Raw genomic sequence first — 23,382 nt, 5'->3', positions numbered from 1 at the left:
ACTATTTGCTCTAACAGCTCACATGCTTTGACATCAAAATACATTTGATAGTGGTCTTGTGATACTTTATCCATCAGGTCCTAAAACTAAGTGTACCAGATAAAGTCCAGATAAAGTCAAAGGGTTTGGGATCTCCTGAAAAAGGCTAAATAGGCAACTTATTAAATAGATAGATAGATAGATAGATAGATAGATACTTTATTCATCCCCATGGGGAAATTCAACTTTTTTCCAATGTCCCATACACTTGTTGTAGCAAAACTAATTACATACAATACTTAACTCAGTAAAAAAAAATATGATATGCATCTAAATCACTATCTCAAAAAGCATTAATAATAGCTTTTAAAAAGTTCTTAAGTCCTGGCGGTAGAATTGTAAAGCCTAATGGCATTGGGGAGTATTGACCTCTTCATCCTGTCTGAGGAGCATTGCATCGATAGTAACCTGTCGCTGAAACCGCTTCTCTGTCTCTGGATGGTGCTATGTGGAGGATGTTCAGAGTTATCCATAATTGACCGTAGCCTACTCAGCGCCCTTCGCTCAGCTACCGATGTTAAACTCTCCAGTACTTTGCCCACGACAGAGCCCGCCTTCCTTACCAGCTTATTAAGACGTGAGGCGTCCCTCTTCTTAATGCTTCCTCCCCAACACGCCACCACAAAGAAGAGGGCGCTCTCCACAACTGACCTATAGAACATCTTCAGCATCTCACTACAGACATTGAATGACGCCAACCTTCTTAGGAAGTACAGTCGACTCTGTGCCTTCCTGCACAAGGCATCTGTGTTGGCAGTCCAGTCTAGCTTCTCGTCTAACTGTACTCCCAGATACTTGTAGGTCTTAACCTGCTCCACACATTCTCCATTAATGATCACTGGCTCCATATGAGGCCTAGATCTCCTAAAGTCCACCACCATCTCCTTGGTCTTGGTGATATTGAGAGGCAGGTAGTTTGAGTTGCACCATATCACAAAGTCCTGTATCAGTTTCCTATACTCCTCCTCCTGTCCATTCCTGACACACCCCACTATATTATTATGAAAAGGCTAGGATATTTCCACACATTTTATCCTCTCACTTTTATTTTATAATATAGTTACTAACTGAATAGGCAACTCAGAAACACTTCACCCAGATGGTGGTTAAAATATAAAACACTAGACACAGAAACCCTATGGTATAGAGTTTCTGCTTCAAGGTGTTAATACAAACAGAATTGTCACCTTGAAGCAGAAAGTGGCTACAATATAGAAAGGATAAAAGGGAAGAATTTTAAACACGAGAAAAGTCTGCAGAAGTTGCTGAAGAAGGAACATCAACTATTAGTCTCCATAGATGCTGCCTGACTTGGTGAATTCCTCCAGCATTTGGTGTGTGTTGAAAGGGAAGAATTTGCCAGTATAAACACAAGAAATTCTGCAGATGCTGGAAATCCAGAGCAACACACAAAATGCTGGAGGAACATGGCAGGTCAGGCAGTATCTATAGAAATGAATTAACAGTCAAGAACAATCATGATCATGGAAAGACAATTGCCCATGTAATACAACATGGCATATAAAAAACGAACAAATGTCACTACGATGCCCATAAAGGTTGGACAATCTACTTCCTTATTTGTTCCAATTTTACTACAAAGCTACCATCTTGGAGAAAATTAGATCCAGACACATTTCCCTCTTTGTAGATGACCACATCACATTTAAAAATGTGAAGTACAGCTTTTAAACCTGCTACTCTGATTGACTCATGACTGCGCAAACTACTGTAGCAGGAGATTTACAATCCTTGAGTGTGTCCAACAGGCTTTAGCCAATGTTTGAAATCCTGAAAGTTGTGTAATCATATTGCTCCCCGAGATTAGGAAATAATGCACACTTAAGCTTAAATACTTAAAATAGTGGACAACTTTAATGCGGTTGCATGAATACTGCGCAAATAAGCAGTAATCGCTAAACGTAAATAAGCACGTTCCAAGGCGTTCATACAATATCCTCACTATTGACTCACAAATCTGCCAACTACAGTTGAAGAATTTATTTTTAAGTTAAACAGCTTGATCTTCTAGAACACGAGATTCTATGGATGCTGGAAATCTGAAGTAATGGAGATTCTTCATCAGGACACAGGGCCTGAAATGTTGACCATTCCCCTCCATAGATGCTGCATGAGCTACTGATTTTCTAGAATGAGCTGACACTGTAACAGTCATACAGAACAGAAACAGGCCCTTCAGCCCAGCTAGCCCCTGCTAAGATGCCCTATCCAAAATGGTCCTATTGGCCAGTGTTTCACCCATATGCTTTTAAAGCTTTCCAATCCTGCTGTCTGCTTCCTTTCTAGTCCTGCTGAAGGTTTCTGCCTGAAATGTTAGCAAATCATTTCCCTCCATAAATGCTGCCTCACCTGCTGAGTCCCTTCACCATTGTGTGCTGCACAAGGATTCCAGCATCTGCAGAAATATCTTGTTTCTCCATTATGGAACAGATGAATCTGGGGTTAAGAAAATCACTGGAGACAGGAGGCTGCAGATGCTGCAAACTGAAGAAAATAATTGCTAGACCAGAGGTTCCGAACTTGTGGTCCACAGACACCTCGGTTAATGGTCAGGGTCCATGGCATAAAAAAGGTTGGGAAACCCTTCTGCTAAGAACTCAGTTGGCAGACAGCATCTATGGGTGGGAAAGGAATTGTCAAAATTTCAGGATGAAACTCTACAAGAGGACAGAGTGGGGGGGGGGGGGGAGAGAAGAGGAGATAGCTGGTAGAAAGGCAAGGTGCATGTGTGGCTCCCTTTACACAAGCCCATGTGGTTAAAGGGCCAGATATCTGATCCTGGTTTCATCTGCATTGCCTTTTAACAATGACACTGATAAAACAACAAGACTTCAGAGCAGAATTAAGCCATTTGGCCTATCAAGAGTGCTCCGCCATTTCATCATGGCTGATTCACTATACCTTTTTTCCCCATTCTCTTCCCTCTTCCCTGTAACCTTTGACCCTTACTAATCACTATCCTATCAATGTCTGCTTTAAATATACTTAATGATTTTGCCTCCACAGCCATCTGTGGCAATGAATTCCACAGATTCACCTCCCTCTGACTAAAGAAATTCCGCCTAATCTTTGTTCTAAAGGGACATCCTTGTATTCTGAGGCTGTTCTCTCTGGTTCTAGACCCCTCTCACTACCCCCCTTCCATTACAGGAAACATTTCTTAATGTCCACTCTTGCTAGGCCTTTCAATATTTGATAGATTGTAAGGATTGAAAGAGGGAGAAAGAGGACTATCATGTGGTAGTTAATCAAAATACCAACAACCTAAGTGACCATGGATTGAGACAAAAAACACACAAATTACTTGAACTTTATCCAGTAGGAACAAATCACACTGCAATAGAATCTATCACAGATCCATAAATGTCAAATTTACATGAAGTGAGTTTTAATTAGTCAGCCAGTACTTTTAAACAGCCTGACAAATTTAATGAATTGAATACTAGCAAAGGACAATTACAAGCAAATCAATCTAATAATTGATAATACTACAACAACATAAAGAGAATACAAGGAAGAACTTTTTCATTCTGCAAGTCACTTAGGGCTAAACAAATATGATTAGAATAATCTGTAAAGGCCCAAACTGAAATCTTTGACACCTGCTCATGTTGCAAAAATCCAATGCTAAAAATGGAAAAGAATTCAGGAAATTAAGTGAAATCAGGTAATTAAAGAATGCCTGTTTTTAAAGTTGAAACTGTGGTATGCAAATACTCAACTCTTCCCACTTTGGGAGAAAGAAATACTGTTTCACCTTTTACTTTTGGAGAACAGCTGTTTATTCCACACTGGCATATTACAAGAGCATGAATCTTAGAACAAAACAGAACTCTTAATTTTGTTGATATATTTGCACTGTATAAATCCAAAGATTTGATATACACATGGCACTAAGTACATTCTTGGAGTGCAGGGGTTCCCCACCCCCTCAGTTAATGGTAGGAGTCCACAGCATTTTAAAAAAAGGCTGGGAACCCCTGTTCTAATGAAACACAACTGGATGTGTGTGTGTGTGTGTGTGTGTGTGTGTGCGCGCGCGCTGGAGGGGGGGAAGAAGAATTACAGATCAAGACAAACAAATTACTTAAGATCCATTTTACTTAATTTATTGCATATAAAAATGTAAATTTTTATTTTGTAACAAGTAGTGTATCATGTAACTGCTGCATATCCCAGCTCCACTATCTGTAGAGCTAACAGCATTAGCTTGCAGAATTACTAGGAAAAGGCCTATTTCCATACTTCTTTTCCACAATAGATTTAAGTAGGCAGTTTACAGTATAAATAAGATTACAATAGTGATAGTAACTAATTCAATGTAGCAAAGTTGAAACAAATTAACCTTCAAATGTTATAAAGTAATTGATTCAGAAATGATAACATACTTCTGACTTCAATGCCATTGCTGCTCATGCTCAAATAATGGAATTCAGAAACAATAATTTAATAATTCTGCAACAGATTAAACAAAGTTTATTGATATTTAAGGTTTGCACCTGCCCTAGATCATATTGAAAGAGACTGAAGACTACCAGCACAATTTGATACTGTGTATGGAGTGCTCAACATTTCAATGCAAATTTGGCACTGGAGATTTACTTTATTTAGAGATACAACACTGGAGTAGGCCTTTCTGGCCCTTTGAACTGCACCATCCAGCAACCCCACAACCGCGATTAACCCTAACCTAATTTAGAACCACCAATTAAGCTACCTTGTAGGAACACCTGGTGGACGTACAGAGACTCCTTACATAATAACACTCGAATTGAACTCCGATGTCCCGAGCTGTATAACACTGTGCTAACCGCTATGCCAGAGGTTCTGTTAACTATTTGCAACAATATTCAACTCTTCACCTGCAGTACACAAACCAATGATTCCTATTAACTACCTTTGCTCATGAATAATCAGTCCACTTGCACACAACTCCGAATTGAAAACTGAGAAGTTTCAAATTTGAGAGTTGTAGTTTAAACCAACTATTCTGGTTTGAAGAAAATTTAAAATAGTAAAGAAATTTTAGTTTGTTTAGGTCATAGGCAAACAAAATATTCTGTACAAAGAGCTGGATCTAGAAAGAGCGGCTACTCTTGATAATTTCACTGGGGTTAGTGTAATTCAATCTCACCGTAAACAAAGTGAAATCATGTACCACTGCTCCAGTTTCACACAAACAATCCACTGCAACTCAAGTACATGCTGACCCAAACTGCTGCCTTTCCAAAATCTATTATTAAACAGCAAACACTTTAGAAGCAAATATATAAAAAATCATTCCAGTTTTTCAATCATTTCGATACCTTGTGCTTGGCACCTGGCAATGAGTGTTAAACGGTATTACGCAGGAAGTGTATCAACAGCTTTAGCCTGACTACATACAATAATGATGGTGATTCTTAAGGAAACCTCAACAGGTCCTAGGTAGATTTGTACTAGATACACACTACTCTCCAAGAACCCAACGTAATCTTGTGAGGTGGAGAAAACAAGGGAATATAGAAAGGGTAGATATCACTCATATTTAATTACGAGAGCGGCTATGCGATAAAGAAAAATTCTGAGGGAGATTGAATACTATAATGAGGTCACTGTGAAGAAGCTTTCATTTTCAGCTCAAAGTTCCAATGTACATCTGGAAGCAGAATACTACAGAAAATACAAAAACAGTGCTACACTGCTTACACAGATTTGAAATACCATGATCACTTTGCATTAAAGTGGACTTTTGGTCCAACTGTGTTTTCTTGTAAAAAATAATGTATAGTTAATGTTTTATGTGAATGCTGCTTACATGTTACTATACAGGTGGCCCCCGTTTTTCGAACGTTTGCTTTATGACAGCTCACTGTTACGAAAGACCTACATTAGTACGCGTTTTCGCTAACCAAAGAGGATTTACCAAAAAAAGACGCTCACTTTATACGTGTTTACCCCGAGAAAGACTACTATGACCAAGTGCAAGCAGTTGTGTGCGCATGCATGTACGTGCCGATTTTTTTTCTCCAAATCAATTTTGGCTCGCTGTCTTCCCAATTTTGATAAGTGAAACTACACCGTACATAAAATATTTCTATTTTATATAGGCTGTATATTATTCTTATCATTCCTGCTTTTACTATATGTTAGTGTTATTTTAGGTTTTACATTATTTGGTAAGTTAATTTTTGGGTCTGGGAACGCTCAAAAAATTTTCCCATATAAATTAATGGTAATTGCTTCTTCACTTTACAACATTTCAGCTTACAAACGGTTTCATAGGAACACTCTACCTTCAGATAGTGGGGGAAACCTGTATGTCTGTGACACTGCTGCAAGCTAATTTTTCACTGGTCATTCATATGACTGTAAATCCTGAACTAGTAGATAACTGCCCATCATGCAACAAAATACCTTTGATAGTATCTTCATTTATTCAGTCTATACTCAGTACAAATATATTAGAAAAATTCTCAATTCCGAGAGAGAAACAAAATCCCCACTTAATGCATCTTCATATATTAAAATTATACAGAACTTTAAATTTATGTGGAAGAAAATTTTCAAACAAATTCTATAGACTGGTTTGTCAAGGAAAAATGCTCAAGGCACCTGATAATTATACCAGGAAATGGGGCTGATGACAAGTCTGGCTTCAGCAATTGTGCTGATTTTGCATGTTAGGTATCTGGTCATGGGAGTGAGCCCAATAGCTTTATGAATAAAAATGAATATATAGCCATTATTATCCATAATGTTGCAATTATTAACCCTCTTGTGATCTGATTAACCCTCATGAAAATGTAGTAATTTCAACAGGCAGCCTTAATCCAACAGGTATGAACCATTCATGACTCACTTTCAAGGACTCTTCATCTCATATTCTCGATATTTATTACTTTTTAAATTATATTTATTTTCGTACAGGCAGTTCCCGAGTTACGACCGTCCAACTTGTGAACAACTTGTACTTACGAATCACCTGCCATGAAGCCTATTATATTAAAAATTCATCGGCTCAAGGAAGGAGAACACCGTCTGCCATTTTAAGTCGGATCACGTTGCTGTTAACACTGTGTAGTGTGTGTCCTATTTAACCTGTCTCAGTGCGGGTGGACTTTAGGACCTGCGGAGCTCAGGACCCGTGCCCGCAGCTGTTGCTGAGTCTGCAGTGTTTCTGTTCCATTGACAGACGTGGTAAACAAGTTAAAATTATGGATCGGTAATTCCCATCTCGTGTTTATTTCAATCTGTGATGAAGAATTTGTTGCAAAGGTTGGTTTAATCGTTTCAAAGTGAGGGCAAATTTACATAATATTAAAGGTGAAGCAGCGAGTGCCAATGTAAGTGCTGCGAGTGTTTTTCCTGAAACGTTGAAAAAAAATTGAGGGAGGTTATTTGCCTGACCAAATATTTAATGTAGACGAGACTGGCTCACGTCTGAAAGGACCTACATTTTGAAAAAGGAAAAAGAGTGCACCAGGGCATAAAGTATCAAAGGACAGACTAACCTGTTCCGACATACGTACAAATCCGACTTAAAGACAGACTTATGAACGGATCTCAATCGTAACCCAGGGACTGCCTGGACTTGCACAGTTTGTCGTCTTTTGCACTGATTGTCCACCCATTGGCGCAGTGATTCTGTTTGGGCTATTGGACCCATGGAGCATGCCCACAAGAAAAGGAAACTCAGTTGTACATGGTGATATATGTACTTTGTTAATCAATTTACTTTGAACTTTGACTTTTGAACTAGCTACAGTGAAAGTTCTGGGCACATCTTCATCAAACATTTAATACTGTCCATATATTCTGTGGATTTTTTTTATATATAAAAGAACTTTGCTACTACCAAAGATTCAAAGTACATTTATTATCAATGTATACAGAATACAACTGAGACTCATCCACCCCCAGATAGCCATGAAGCAAAGAAACACCAAGGAACCCATTCAAGAAAACATCAAACACACAACCCGTGAAAATAAACAAGCTGCACAAATGTTAAACCAGAAGTTCAGTAGTATTCATATTACTTCATGCAGCCACCCCACTGCTGACCACAGGGCAAAGAATTCTTCACTGAAGCACCCCAGACTGCATCGATCACCCCAATCAAATGCTCAAAAACAGCTGTAATGCCCTGGAAAAGGTTTCACTGGTAGTGCAATGGTTTCTCTGAAGCAGCAGTGTTTGGGTTATGACTAGAGATAGCGGGGGCTTTGGAATGTGCGCGGTCCAATGAGGGGAGTGTTTTCTTGCTTGTGTGCCTGAGAGCAAGGTATTTGTGGTCTTTTGTTCGGTGGAAGATGCTGGAATGGAAAAGTCATGCAGGATGGAGTGGATCTGGAATTGGGGCCGGAAGCCGACAACACCCGGGGAAATCGATGGAGAACTAGCAGATGGGAAAACCATGAGCTCCAACTTGCACATTAGACTGTTTCATTAAAATGGGCCCTTTTTCTTTCTGTTTTCTTTACTAACCTTATAGTCAAATTAAGAACGATAAAGCTCAATTGTTTAATTGCATATGGTGTACTGACTGATATTTTGTGGTACTGATTTGTAACAGGGTAACACCTCATGCAGCATCCACACAAATGAGATTTCACAAGTCTGGTGGGGCCAGAGACTGTTTTCCCCTAGACTAATGCTGCCGGCCGAACCTGATGGTTACAAAGCAAAAGAAAATAAGCAGAATCCAGGAATACATGCAACATGAACCTCCCCCAAAACGAGTCCACAGCCTCTGTGATTAATCGTCATCAGGGGATAGTAAACAACTACTTATAATTAGTGGTAGTAGTAATGGGAATCGTAAGGCACTGTCACGAACACATTTGTAGAAGGACATGTTTGTAAACTACTTACAGTATTTTACTAGGCTGATATTTCAGATAGGCAGGCTGGCTTTGGCAGAATGACGGGGGAAGCCAGTGTAGCATCTTCAGACAGGTGTAATTGGAAGTGCCAAATACAAAGGCAGATTGGTAGTATGGGATTACTCTGCTATTGGCTGAGTTAACTATTGGATTTGGTTTGAAGATAAGTGGGTAGGTGAATGACGCTCATTAAGTGTTTTAGTTTATGGATAAAGTAAATGAATGTGGGTGCTCAGGCATGTGTGTTGGTCCCTATGCACAGAGTTTGCTCCCCAACTTTATTATAAGCACTACTCCATTTTGGAGACAAATTCAAGACTTACACAATTTCTCAGATCCAGGTAATCATTAATCATTAGATTACTATGCAAGTATATTCTCATCTTGTACATGTTTTCATCACCATGCCAGAACAAGTGCTGGTATTAGTCCAGACTCAGGGCAAACGCAAGACAACGTGTTTTTAATGCTCAACTACTCGTTAGTATCTGATTTATTGCAACTAAATATTCTGTGTTGGACTCAGTGCCAATCTAGATAAACCAGGGTTTCAACAAGAAGCGGTTATGCTTTCTTAAACCGAATACATTGTTGCCTACATTAAAAAAGGTGAGTATGACTGAAATTAAAATCTTTCATAAAGCAGTTGAATACTAACTCCACACTTTTCAAAGACCATCTACACAGAAACAGAAAACCTACAGCACAATACAGGCCCTTCGGCCCACAATGCTGTGCCAAACTTACTTCAGAAATTACCTAGGGTCACCCATAGCCCTCTATTTTACTAAGCTTCATGTACCTATCCAGAAGCCTTTTAAAAGACCCTACCATCGCCGGCAGCCCATTCCACGCACTCACCACTGAGTAAAACACTTACCCCTGACATCCCCTCTGTACTTACTTCCAAGCACCTTAAAACTGTGCCCTCTCGTGTTAGCCATGTCAGCCCTGGGAAGAAGCCTCTGACTATCTACACGACCAATGCCTCTCATCATCTTATACACCTTATTGTGGTGATGCAACACATGTAAAAGAAAGCAGATTTAATACATTATCCTTGGAAAAAGTAAATATCTTCGCTTGTTTAGGCAAACTAAGCTTTTACAAATTTACCTTACAGAACTGGCAACCATAATCAGAATACATTTTTAGGATTGGAAGTATTCAATAATTTGTGGTGAAGCATTTTGGAAAGAGCATTAGTAACCTTCAAATGCTTAAAATTTAATCATTTTAAAAAGAACTTGTACAGATCATCATAAACACGACAAATTCTGCAAATGCTAGAAACCAAAGCAACACACACAAAATGCTGCAAGAACTCAGCAGGTCAAACAAGGATCTATGGAAGTCAATAAACAATCAGTGATTCAGGCTGAGACCCTTCTTCCAGTCCAGTTCTGCTTCATCTGCTGAGTTTCTCCAGCATTTTGTGCACATTGCCTAATAAAGAAAATGCAGTTAATAGACAATTAACCAATTGCTATACTTTTAAATATTTGGCAATGTGTCTACAAGTTTCCTGTTCCAAAAGGATTCCATATACTTCATGGTAAATCTGCCTTCATTCCAATTACCATTTACACTGAGAGCTTTAACGATGTTAGTTTGACAAGCAGATGTACTGTGGAGAGCATTCTAACTGGCTGCATCCCTGTCTGGTGTGTGTGGGGGTGGGGAGGGGGAGGTGAGGTGAGTGGTTATTGGACAGGATCAAAATAAGCTGCAGAGGGTTGTAAAGTTAGTCTGCTCCATCTTGGGTACAAGCCTGCAAAATACCCAGGGAATCTTCAAGGAGCAGTGTCTCAGAAAGGCGGCATCCATTATTAAGGAGCCCCCAGCAAAGGGCATGCCCTTTTCTCATTGTTACCATCAGGCAGGAGGTATAGAAGCCTGAAAGCACACACTCAGTGATTCAGGAACGTCTTCCCCTCTGCCATCCGATTCCCAAATAGACATTGAACCTGTGAACACTACCTCACTTTTTCAAAATATATCACTTTGGTTTTTGCACAACTTTTAATCTCCAATGTACATACACTTTAATTGATTTCCTTATTTATTTTTTCTTCTTCTATATTATGTATTGCATTGAACTCTGCTGCTAACTTAAATTTCATGACAAGTGCCGGTGATAATAAACCTGATTCTGAGATGTAGCAACTGGTTGCTTTACTTTTCTTAAAGGAAGGCTCACATGATATCCGATCATCAGACACCGTTTTCCTATAATTGAAAACAAAATATTACACCTTATGCAGTGGCTCTGCATTCTTTCCACACTTCTTCCTTATGCAAGACTTCTGGGCCCCCACAAAACTATACACAACTAAAATCACCGTATCCTACTAACAGCCAAAAATAAATAAATAGATGATTTAGTTAGCCTGTTCAATTCAAGCTATAAATCTGCATCAATTGTCCTTCAGATCAACTAACTAACTTTAGATGAATGAGCAGATTACGCTTACAGCTTCATCATTTCACTTATAAACAAAACTGGGGAAGAGATACAAGAGAACTTGTGTGTGGCTTTCTCAGGTGTGACGGAGGCTGATAGAGGTTTGTAAGATTGAACAGACAGCCAGTAACCTTTCCCCAGGCTTGAAATGTCTAATACCAGAGGGCATGCATTTAAGCAATGGGATTAAGTCCAGAGGTAATGCACAGGGCAATTGTTTTTCATACACAAAATGAGGAGTGCTTGGAATGTACTGCCCATAGCTGTGGTGCAAAGAGGCTTTTGGATAGGTATATGAATGTGCAAAAGGTGGAAGGATATTGTGTAGTCAGAACCGATTAGTGTAGTTGGGTATTTGATTATTAACATAGTTCAGGACAACATTGTGGGCTGAAGGGCCTGTTCTAGAGGCGTACTATGAATCACTGGGGAAACAAATGGCAATGCACTTGATGGATAAAAAGGTTTGCCCAAAACAAATGAATCTTGACGTGTAAAATTGAACTAAAGAAAATGTTGGTGTGGTCTCCAGAACTTCTGAAATAAAATCTAGAATTATTTCTAAGAGTAACCATCAAAAATTAAAAAAACTTCAAGTCTGAAACACAAAAAGAAAGAATTAACTTAAGAGGGCAAGTAGGCAAATGATCTTCCAGCTGAAACTCACTCAGAGATGACACGGACATCACTTTCATTCCTTCTCCCAAACCCACTCTCAATCCAAGGCACTTAAACAACTTATTCATCTAATCGAACAGATTCTGAAATTAATGATACTCATTAACCTCCTGTATGTTTAACAAGCAGTTAAATCCAATGCCTTCATGAAATCAGCCTAGTCGAAAAATGGTCTGTACTAATGAAATAGTTGATGTATTGTCACTCTACAAAGAAAGGAAACCAATTATGAACAAGGTTCTACAAAGATACAATTGACAGATGATCTACTTCTCGCAATGCTGAAACTTGAACAACTTTCCTGCTCTTCATTGCTCGACATGGGATTTTATTTCCACCAGACAGAAGACACCAGGCTCAGTTTCTTGTTTCATGTGAAAGTTGACATCTTTGATATCATAACTGTCCCCAGGCACCACAATGTTAACAATCTGATGCATTCACATCTCTGTAGTGGGGCCAGAATTCAATCTTTAGACATGAAATAAAATTGATATTTCTGAGCAAAGTGCCATTTTGATCCCAGCTCAAATCTTTTCACCCACCTTCTCCCTGCTGAGGTAGGAAATACACAGGTAAAGACACCCAAGCAAAGAGGCTTCGATAACTGAACAAAAAGGCAGATTTACTTTGCTAAAAGATAATCTTAGTCAATCACATCCTCTGAACATTCCCAAAAGCATGTTGCTTACCTCTCAGTCACTAAAGCAGCAATTCAGGAATGAGAATCAGAACCAACCATCTCCAACTTACCTAGGCAATTGATAGCAATTAAACATGACTGAAATCAGCCATTTTAGCACAGACCAACAGTACAGAGAACAGAACAAATTTGGAGCTATATTAATATGCAGGCCTCAGCTACTTTACTGGGCAATTGGACAAAATGAAAGGGCAAATGACACAATAATGTCCATGTAAATAAATGCACAAGTATTTGACATTGCTAGCAGCTGTGCTACTTGGAATTTTAACTGCACAACTTAACTCCACTTTCAAACAAGATCATGGGACAAATACATTTTGTTCATCTGTAACAATTACATGATGCAAGTAAAATGCTACATTAGTCAAGTAAATACAAGACACTTCTGCAAGGTGTTAACTCACTTCAGCCCTCCTGAATAATGTGGTGTCGATTTAATACTTTAATTAGACTTATTCTGATTAATCTATACTAGACCGAATAAAACACAATTACTTGGTTGTCTTGATCATGCAGCAACCAGTGGCAAGATTAACAAGCATAATAATTATTTTTAGTCTGTTGCACAGATCTCTCAAATTGTAGTCATCCAATTGCAGTAATATTAAACACTCTCCAATAAGGATTGTGATGTACTTTGTATGATCATTGAATTATTTACCCCCAAAACAGCACCTTAATTTCACAATATTAAGTCAGTACTACGAATGCAGATCCAGTTCCCTGCAGCTAATGCCATCTAATGTTACTGAAGTGTGCATGTACATTTTCTCAATAAATCATTTGCAGCCTTGACATTTTGAATATAATCTGCAAACTTAAGATTCAAGCACTAGAATTAAGCTTGTTGGTAAAACTTGCTTCAAAAGTGCAAAGTTGAAACACAGGTGGTTAGTTTTGGTGTGTTAGATTAAACCAAGTTCATGTTCAGAAAGAAATGCACAATAGAGAAAATGTAAAATGCAAAGCTTTCCTAGACTCAGCTACCGGTTACAGCAGGGCTGAGGTGGTGGGTTTACTGGCAAGCCAGTAATTACAAATAAATCAAGTCAGAGCACTTTGATGTCAAAATACTAAAGCTTTGTTACAGCCTAAATTCATTAACCACTCAGGTTAATTTGACGAAGTGCCACAGTGAAACATTTGTAGGAGAATCCAATCTGTTAAATGGGCCTGTGAGCCTATAAAGGGATCACATAATGAGGAGACAGCACACATTGCTGTTCACTTGTCAGCCTATGGACGTCTATTCAAAAATTTAACAGACTCAGCGAAACCCTTTCCCAATTTTGCAGCTTCAGCAAACCGGGTATATACATGCTGCACAATGAATAAATATTGGGAGTCAATCAAGCATCTTCAAATATAAAATTAAAACAAGGTCATAAAGAACATAGACTCATCCCAATAACCACTGAATTTGCAAGAACCAAATGTTTAACCTTTAATCCTTAGCATTCTTCATGAACAACTATTAATTTCAAAAAGCACTAAGTGTTGAAAGGCATAGTGTTTGAGGTTACAGTGGGAGGGGTTAGTATCCCATAGCAACAAAAAACAACCCTGAGATAACTGTAAAATTACTACTGTATACTAAGTAACAGAGGCTTTCTTCTTGCCACCTAATTCTAGCAATCTAAATGGTACACTTTGTATTTAAAATGTATTTTAACTGCTGGATAGCCACTGAATAAAGTAAATTTATCATCACAGCACATACATGGCACCTAGCTAATCACATATGCCTCAAACCTTTACACAGTACTATATTTGTCAACATGGAGCGGAGAACAAGTTTGGAAATCTGGTGACAGTGAAGGATGTTGGGAATGGGTAGAGTGCTGCAGGAGAGCTGGCAGAGGAGGAGTGCTGGGACAGGGTGTAGAATGGGTGCAGGTATACCCAGCCCTGAAACACCAGGCAACATCATCTGATTCCAAACAATTGGTTTATTGATCATCACAGAATGTCTCTCTGGTGCTTCCCACTCCCTCCCCCTCATTTCCCAACCATGAATCCCCTCTTCCTGTCCCCTTCCCACTCTCAGTCCACAATAGAGACCCACATCAGAATCAGGTTTATCACTCACATATGTCATAAAATGTTTTTTTTGTAGCAGCAATACAGAGCAACACATAAGACTACTACAGTACCATGTAACCCAGAGATTAATTTTCTACACACTAGGAAACATTTCCAGTAATTAGTTGTGAATTGAAATAATTTGAATGACTCACAAATGGTTGAAGAAATGCAAAGAATAAGGTCATTTTGCATGCCATTTGCAGTGACAGCTAGAAGGCATTCATAAAACAGTCATATCATTTATCGACAGAAGAATGCAGAAGCAACATCTCTAAAAATGCAGCTTTTCATCTACCAGGCAAACAGCAAAATCACAAGCTTACATTTAATGTCACAAGACTCAAAATTTATCTAATGAAAGTCACCACTATCAAAAAGTTGGAATACTGTTTTCTTACTTAAAATTTAACTGACTAAATACAATTCAAATAGAAAAAAACTGCTGAATCCCTCAAGTGGAAGGAAAAGATATCCAAGGAGCATGCTAAAATTCTGCTTTTGGATAACTTAATCAGGGTTGGCAAAAATGACACCCTTGTGAATGTATGGGGTTAAAGAGGGCATTCCTAGAAATGAGCAACAGTACTGAACTAGAATCGAAACAAGGTACAAAATGTAATCGTAAAGTAAGTCTCTGGAACCCCATTTCTGAAATTTCAATTAAAGTTGATAATACTGTCCAAATTGAAATGCTATTCTGATACGATGGGCTTCAGAATAGTCATAGAAAAGTCCAGCACAGAAACAGACCCTTGGCCCATCTAGTCCATGCCAAATCATTTAAGCTATCTACAGTACTCCCATGGGCCTACACCAAGACCACACCCCTATTGTCCATGTACCTATCCAAACTCCTCTTAAACGCTGAAATCTAGCGGCATGCCCCACTTGTGTTGGCAGCTTGTTCCACACTCTCACTACCCTCTGACTGAAGTCTCCTCTCATGTTCCCTTAAACTTTTCACCTTTCACCCTTAACCCATGACATCTGGTTGCAGCCTCACCCAACATCAGTGGAAAAAGCCTGCAATTACCCCTTCTATACCCCACAAAATTTTGTACACCTCTATCAAATCTCCTCTCAATCTTCTACTTTCTACTAAAGAATACAGTCCTAACCTGTTCAACCTTTCCTTATAACTTATGTCCTCCAGACCTCGCAACATCCTTGCAAATTTTCCCTGTACTCTTTCAATCTTATTTACATTGTTCCTGGCAAGAAACATTTCTGTGAGATTCTCAGTCTTGACAGGCGACAAAATGGGCAACTGACGTACAAAGTGCCACAGAGTATCATTCCCATACTACAAACTGCATCTGAAAACGCTAGGTCATAAAACATCACTGCCTCGAGAGAAAGAAAACTTGTTCTCTCAGTTTATACTTTAATCTACTTTTGTTTAGACTCTTGCTTTTCACTTGGCAACGTATCATATTGCAACACCTCTCCCTTACCAACGAAGAAACGTGATGCAGAGCATAAGAGCGCATTTTTGTTACTCGATTTCAATTTGAACACCTACCTCCCTCGCGGGCAAAACTTTGCAAAGCTAACGTTTACCTTTCATACTCATCGTTGTCCTTGTCACAGCGGACGTCCTTGTGTTTTTGCCAGTCTTTTCCATGTTTACAGGTGGTTAAGAGGACAATGTCCTCTGCATTGTGGACATGATACAGAGCATTCCTGGTATCAGACCCAATTCCAGTCAAATACCTTTTCCCTTTAAACACCAGTAAGTACTTTGTCAAGGGAGGGATGTTCCTGAAAAACATATAGCTCTTTTCTCCCCCCGTCCTTGGGTGATCTTTCGAAAAGAGCGGGATAGAAACGTCAAAATTGCTCCTGAAGTTCTCTGTGCTGATGCTGGCTTTGGCTAACATCGCCTGACCGATATCAAACCCCAAGTCCTCGTTGTAATCGGGCCAGGTCCCGGAATAAAGATTAAAAATCAAATGGTTCCTGCCATTGTTCCACAAGTGCAGACTCTGAACTTTGCTCTTCAGGTTGTGAACATACTGAGGCGAAAGCTGATCCCGGTCTAGAGTGTCCAAACTTAGAACGAACAGACACGCTTGTCTCGGGTCCGAAGTGTAAAACTTAGAGCTCTCGATGGCCGCCAGGATGTTCTGATAACTCTCGGACATCTTCTCCCCCTTCTGCTGCGGGTAAATGTAGACCTTGAAACCGTTCCTATGGCACAGGGAGAAGTCGAAGCAGGAGAGCATGCGGCACTTTTTGCCCTTGTACACACTACTGTGGATCTCCCTCTTTTGCTGGGGTGATACTCGCTGCGCGAACTCCTCATCCTCCTGCTCTTGCTCGCCGCCCACCCAGAAGCTCTGCAGTGGGTCAGCTGCCAACGCCAGAGCCAGCGAGCCGGGCTCGGCTGCCCCTCGCCGGCTCTGCGCCCTAGCCGCGGGCGGCTGACCCCCAAGATGCCTTCCAGCCAGGTAGCCGAGCAGGAGCACACAGGCGCCGGCCGCCAGTAAGAGGTAGCGCTTTTTGGCCTGCATGGGTCCAGTGGCAGGGGGCTCGTCGCCCAGCAGCGCCGGGTGAAGAGAAGAAACGCGAGCCCGATCCTCGGCGATCACCTCCAGTCCGCCATCTTCCCCCCGCCGCACAGCCGCGCACTGATTGAAGAAACTTGAACACTCGCTCCCAGCTCCTGCTATTCCAGCGCATGTGGGCGATTTTTTAAAATAGTATTCTCCTCCTCCTCCCACCGCCGCCTCCTCCTCGCCGCCGCCGCCGCCGCTAACTCATGGAGAGGGGCAGCAGCAGAGTCCGCCTCAGCGGCGAGGGGCCGCGCTCCGGCTCGGCGGCTTCCCGCCGCCCATCGAGCTGGCTCGGGCAGCCGCGCGCCCTCGACGTCGGTGCGGCGCTCGCGGACTCCGGTACTGACGCGACCCCGGTGGCGGTACCGCTGCCGTCTCCCGCCAGAGAGGGAACGCCGCTTCTCATCGACAGCAAGCAAATACCCAAACCCGCCGCCACCGCCGGCGGGAGGCAACCGGAGCCGGTTACTGCGACGCCGTCTTCCCTCCCCGGGGGGCTGCGTGCGATCTGCCCGAGCACCGGCGCCTCAGCACCGCTTCCATCCTCACTCCAAACCCCCCCATCACACCGCTAACCTCCCCGTGCCCATGGGCTTGCGTCATTTCCTCGCCCGCTGACTCCCGTCCAATCATCGGCGCGGTGGGCGGGGCCTCAGCGGAGCCCATTCATGGCAAGCGCAGACTGGCTCGGTTGCCCGAGTTTCCGAAGATGTGACAAAGAGGAAGTCGTGACTCACACAGGTTTCAGCCCTCGCTGCCCGCGCCAATGATTGGCCAACCCTTCTTTGTTAACACTTCCACGCCAAAAGAAACCTCACGCTAACCAGAGATGCTGGAGACGCACAAAATGCTGCAGGAACTCAGCAGGCCAGGCAGCATCTATGGAAAAGACTGAACAGTCGACGTTTCAGTCCCGAGGAAGGGTCTCGGCCCGAAACCGTCGACTGGTTATTCATATCCATGGATGCAGTCTGACCTGCTGAGTTCCTCCAGCATTTTGTGTGTATGCTCGCGTTTAACATTAACACATTTGGGGTTCCCCATTCAATCTAGCTGTTCAGTATTATTCCCGGCGTGACATATTTTCAATGCTTATTGTTAAGGGGACGCTTTATCTGCTGTTTAGTTTCTGAAAAGGATGTGACTTACTTTTCCTGGAAACTGAAGTTTCGGCGGGGTTTCACCCATACCTATTTCTTTCGGAGGGAAAGGTGTTCACAAATACCAGTCTCTGCTGTCTTCATGGTGCCTTGGCATCGTTTTTTTTTGTCGCGGAGGAGAACTTCTCCACGCCTTAATGTATTATCCACGCTGTTAACTTGGTTTCCCGTAGAAGCTGTGTAAACTAGTGCGTGGAAGTCACCCTTTATGGTTTATGCAGGGCCGATATACATTATAAGTATTTAATTAATGCATGTGAATTCTGTGTTGAATCAAGACGCAGGCTGCCGTAAAACTTCCAGATTAATTAACCCATTGTAAATTCGTGGACCACTTTGCCGAGCTCCTCCGCACCATCCGCCATAAATGGGGCTTCCTGGTGGCCGAACAATTTAATTCCCATCCCCGTTCCAACGTGTCGGTCCACGGCCTCCTCTTGTGCCAGGAGGAGCAACACCTTAATTCCATCTGTGTACCCTCCAACCTGACGGAATGAATATTGATCTCTCCTTCTGGTGAACTAATTTCCTCCTCCCCCTTCTCTTTTTCCCACTCTGACCTTATACTTCTTCTCAGTTGCCTGTTACTTCCAATCTGGGAACTCTCGTCCTTCCATTTCACCTATGGTCCACTCACATCTCCATCAGGTTCCTTCTTCTTCCTGCCCTGGATTCACCTTCACCTTCCAGCTAGCCTCTTTTCCCTCCCCCCACCTTTTTATTTTGGCATTTTTGTCCTTCTTTCTCAGTCCTAAAAAAGGGTTTCGGCCAAAACAACGACTATCTATTCTTTTCCATAGGTGCTACCTGACCTGCTGAGTTCCTCCAGCATTTTGTATGTGTTGACTTGTTTTTCTTTGTCTCTGTGCTTTTGCTAAGGGTTCACTTGACTGTTTGGACATACAATACAGTTCAAAAGTCATAAGCCCCCCTCGATTTCTAAGGTTTCAGATGGTATGGCCTCCACAGGGCCCTGGATCTCAACATCATCCTCGTCTTGTCTGAGGTAACCTGGAGAGACAGATGCAAGCGAGACACCTAAGGTCTGCAGAACTGTGGCAAGTTGTCCAAGATGCTTGGAACAACCTACCAGCTGATTCTCTTATAAAACTGCATGATAGTGTACCTAAGAGATCTGATGCAGTTTTAAAGTCAAAGGGTGCTCACACCAAATATTGATTTGATTCAGTGTTTTACTGCTTACTGTTCTTTATCGTAAATGTTTTGATATTTAGAAACTTTTCATTTCATTATTTTTGAAAGCATCTTCGCTTCACAGAATGTTTTTACGTGTGCCCAAGACCTTTGCACAGTACTGTACCTCTGTACGAAACTGTATCCTTTCAGCTGGCATGTGAATGAGATCATAACAATAAAACTACATCATTCCATAAGCTTTTTAAATTATCCAGAGGTGAAGTAGGATCCATTGTCATTTTCCTTCCTGGTTTACAGGAAACCTATGTCCTGCAAACAGGATATGAATTGTCATTGTAATTGTTATTGTTGTAAAAGGGAGCTTGTTAATGTTTTATGTGTATATTTCTTGTTATAATTTATTGTACATTTTATGTATTGTACTGTACTGTTGCCACAAAATGACAAATTTCATGAGGTATCTCAGTGATAACAAACTGATTCTGACTCTGACTAGTTTTTTTCTGGATTTTAGTTCAGAATCTCACTATCAAACTTGCAGCATAGAGCGGCACCTCTGTAGTCTGGCGGTCTTGCCTCTATTTTGCTGAGGCCAGAAGGAAGATCTCAGGTACCTCCCTCTTACTTACCCCAGAACCAGGACCTCATTGAGAAGCATCAGGCCACTGGCTCCTGCACCATGACTGATACCATCATCTCTGGAGATCACCCCTCTACAAACTCCAGCCTCACTTTTCCCCAGTACCACAATTCCCATCTCTATCTCCATACCCAAGATCCACAAACCTAACTGTCCTGGTAGGTTCAAACAACAACACACACAAAATGCTGGTGGAACACAGCAGGCCAGGCAGCATCTATAGGAGACCTGTGTTCCTGATGAAGGGTCTCGGCCTGAAACGTCGACAGTGCTTCTCCTATAGATGCTGCCTGGCCTGCTGTGTTCCACCAGCATTTTGTGTGTTGTTGTTTGAATTTCCAGCATCTGCAGATTTCCTTGTGTTTGTCCTGGTAGGTTCATTGTTTCTGTCTGTTCCTCCCCTACTAAATTCACATCTTCATATCTTAACTCCATCTCATTTCCCTTGGTTCAGTCCCTTCCTAGCTACATCCGTGACCCTTCACATGCTCCTGTCACTTCAGCAACTTTTAGGTCCTTGGCCATAACTGCATAATTTTCACCAAGGATGCCCAGACCCTATATACTTCCATCCTACATCAGGAAGCCCTCAGGGTTCTATGCTTCTTTCTGGGTAACAGGCCCAACCAATTTCCCTGCACTATCACCCTCCTCTGTTAGGCCAAATTGATCCTTACCTTCAACAACTTCTCTCTTGGCTCCTCAACTTTCTCCAGAACAAACATACACCCTTGGACATTCACATGGGTGCTGTGTGGCTGTGTGGAACAGTTCATATTCCAAATCTACACTGGCAGAGCTCCTCAACTCTTTCTCCATTACGTTCATGATTGCATCTGAGCTGCTTTCAGAACTCATGCTGAGCTCAGCAATATCATTAGCTTTATCACCAACTTCCATTCCCTCCTGAAATGCACTTGCTCCATCTCCGACACTTCACTGCTCTTTCTTGATATCATCGTCTCCACCCCGGGACACAGATTATCCACGGACATCTTCGCCAAACCCACTGACTTGCACTGTTATGTTGACTACACCTCTTCCCTCCCTGTCACGTGCAAGGATGCTACTTTCTTCTCTCAGTTTTTTAGTCTCTGCCCCATCCGTTCTCAGGATGAGGTTCTCCTCTGCAGGGCATCAGAGACGTTCTCCTTCTTCAGAAAATTGGGTTTCCTCCAACTGCTATCAACACTTTCCTCACCCTCATTTCTTCTACTTCCCATACATCTACCCATACTCCATCCATCCCCCAAACATAACAGGGATAGCGTTCCCCTTGTCCTCATGTAGGGTGTGAGCCACAGCACCCGGCACATCATTCTCTGCAGTTTCTGCGATTTCCAACAGGATCCCACCACCAGGCATGTTCCCCTCCCCTCTCCGCTTTCTGCAGTGCTCACTCTGTCCATGACTTGCTTGTCCACTCACCCCTCCCCACTGACCAAGCACTTATTCTGCAAGCATGCTCGGTGTTGCATCTGCCCCTACATCTCCTCCCTCACCACTATTCAATGTCCTAAACAATCCTTCCAAGTGAGGCAGTCCTTCACATGGGAAGCCAAGGGTCTCATTTGGCACTCCCAATGCAGCCTCCTCTACATAGGCGAGAGTCTCACCATGAGACCCCATATAGATCGGGGGTCGCTTCATCAAGCAATTTTGTTCCAAACACCTTAACAGCCAGGAACTCTTGGTGGCAGCCATTTTAAACCCACTTCCCCTTCCCGCACCAATATGTCTGTCCACAACTTTTACTAGTGCTAAGTTGAGGCTGCATGCAGATTAAAGGAATAGCACTTCATATTCCACCTCGGTAGACCCAATCTGATGGCATGAACATCGTGAAACGTATGTCAATAAGGCCAGTGTGGTTTACATGGACTTTAGGAAGGCATTTGACAAAGTTCCCCATGACAGCCTAGACCAACAAACAAGATAAAAGTCAAATTGGCAGATTGGATCCAAATTGGCTTGGTAATAGGTGACAGTGAGTGATGGTGCAGGGTTGCTTTTGTGATTGGAAGTCTGTGAACAAACCAGAGGGATTGGAACTGGGACCCTTTTTGTTTGTTACATACTGTAGTGACTGAGATGTTAATGTAGGGAGCTGGGATATAGAGGATTCAGAAATAGATGGTGTTGTGGATGGTAAGGAGGTTAGTCTGAGGTACAGAAAGATATTGATCAGCTGGTAGGTTGGGCAGAGCAACACAAGTGGAATTTACTGATGACAGGTGCGCAGTGGTGCATTTTGGAAGTCAAATAAGGAAAAGGCATACACAAGGGATGGTAAGACCAAAGGATACAGAGAAACAGGAAGTTCAGTGGACAAATGTAAAGATCCTTAAAGGCAGCAGCACAGGTGATAGAGAATGCAAATGAGATGCTAGTCTTCATTAGCTAGGCCATAGAATATAGGAACAAGAACATTTCTTTAGAAAATATACATGAAGCCACATCTGTAGTTTTAGTCACATCAGTATAAAATCAACATAGATGTTCCGAAGGGGACGTACAGGAGATTTATTGGAATGTTGTTCTATTACAAGTTGGAGCTGTGAAGGCTGAGGTTCACCTGTATGAGGTGAACAAAATTTTGATGATGATAGTAAACTTTGCCCATAGCAGAGGTGTGTATAACCAGAAGGCATATATTTAAGGTAAAAGGTAAGAGGTGTAGAAAGGATACAAAGAAGAGGTTTCATTATATCTCCTCGAAACCTCTTGCTTCCAGGTGCTGTAAGGAGGAGACAGGGACACATGGTGGAAAATGGAGATACAGAGAAAGGAATTTTCAATCTGAAGACCTGACAGTTTGTTTTCGCTCATAGATGCTGTTCGAGTCACTAAGTTCCTTCGGCTGATTGTTTCTCTTGAAAAATGGATTAATGTACGATAGATGGAACTTGAATGTCAGCATGGATGCGATGGGCCAAATAGCCTGCTTCTCTGCTGTGTGACCCTAATGTCATCATCATCACTATGTGCCACGTTGTATGACATGGCCGA

The 23,382-nt window shown here is 41.7% G+C and overlaps 1 protein-coding gene across 1 annotated transcript in view; it reads right to left on the bottom strand.

Annotated features, from left to right (window-relative positions):
- The window catches only part of LOC140723062 (exostosin-1-like), a 140,599-nt gene extending 122,583 nt beyond the window's left edge, over window positions 1–18,016 (bottom strand). Inside the window, exon 1 of the mRNA XM_073037710.1 lies at window positions 16,421–18,016. Within this exon, the coding sequence (XP_072893811.1) occupies window positions 16,421–17,373 (953 nt within the window). The 5' untranslated portion in view covers window positions 17,374–18,016. The remainder of the gene's footprint in view (window positions 1–16,420) is intronic.
- Window positions 18,017–23,382: the final 5,366 nt, after the last annotated feature.

The sequence above is a fragment of the Hemitrygon akajei genome, chromosome 1, assembly GCF_048418815.1.
Source record: "Hemitrygon akajei chromosome 1, sHemAka1.3, whole genome shotgun sequence".
Lineage (NCBI taxonomy): Eukaryota > Metazoa > Chordata > Chondrichthyes > Myliobatiformes > Dasyatidae > Hemitrygon > Hemitrygon akajei.
The sequence above is the reverse complement of the archived record's forward strand: the minus strand, read 5'-3'. Positions and strand labels throughout refer to the sequence as shown.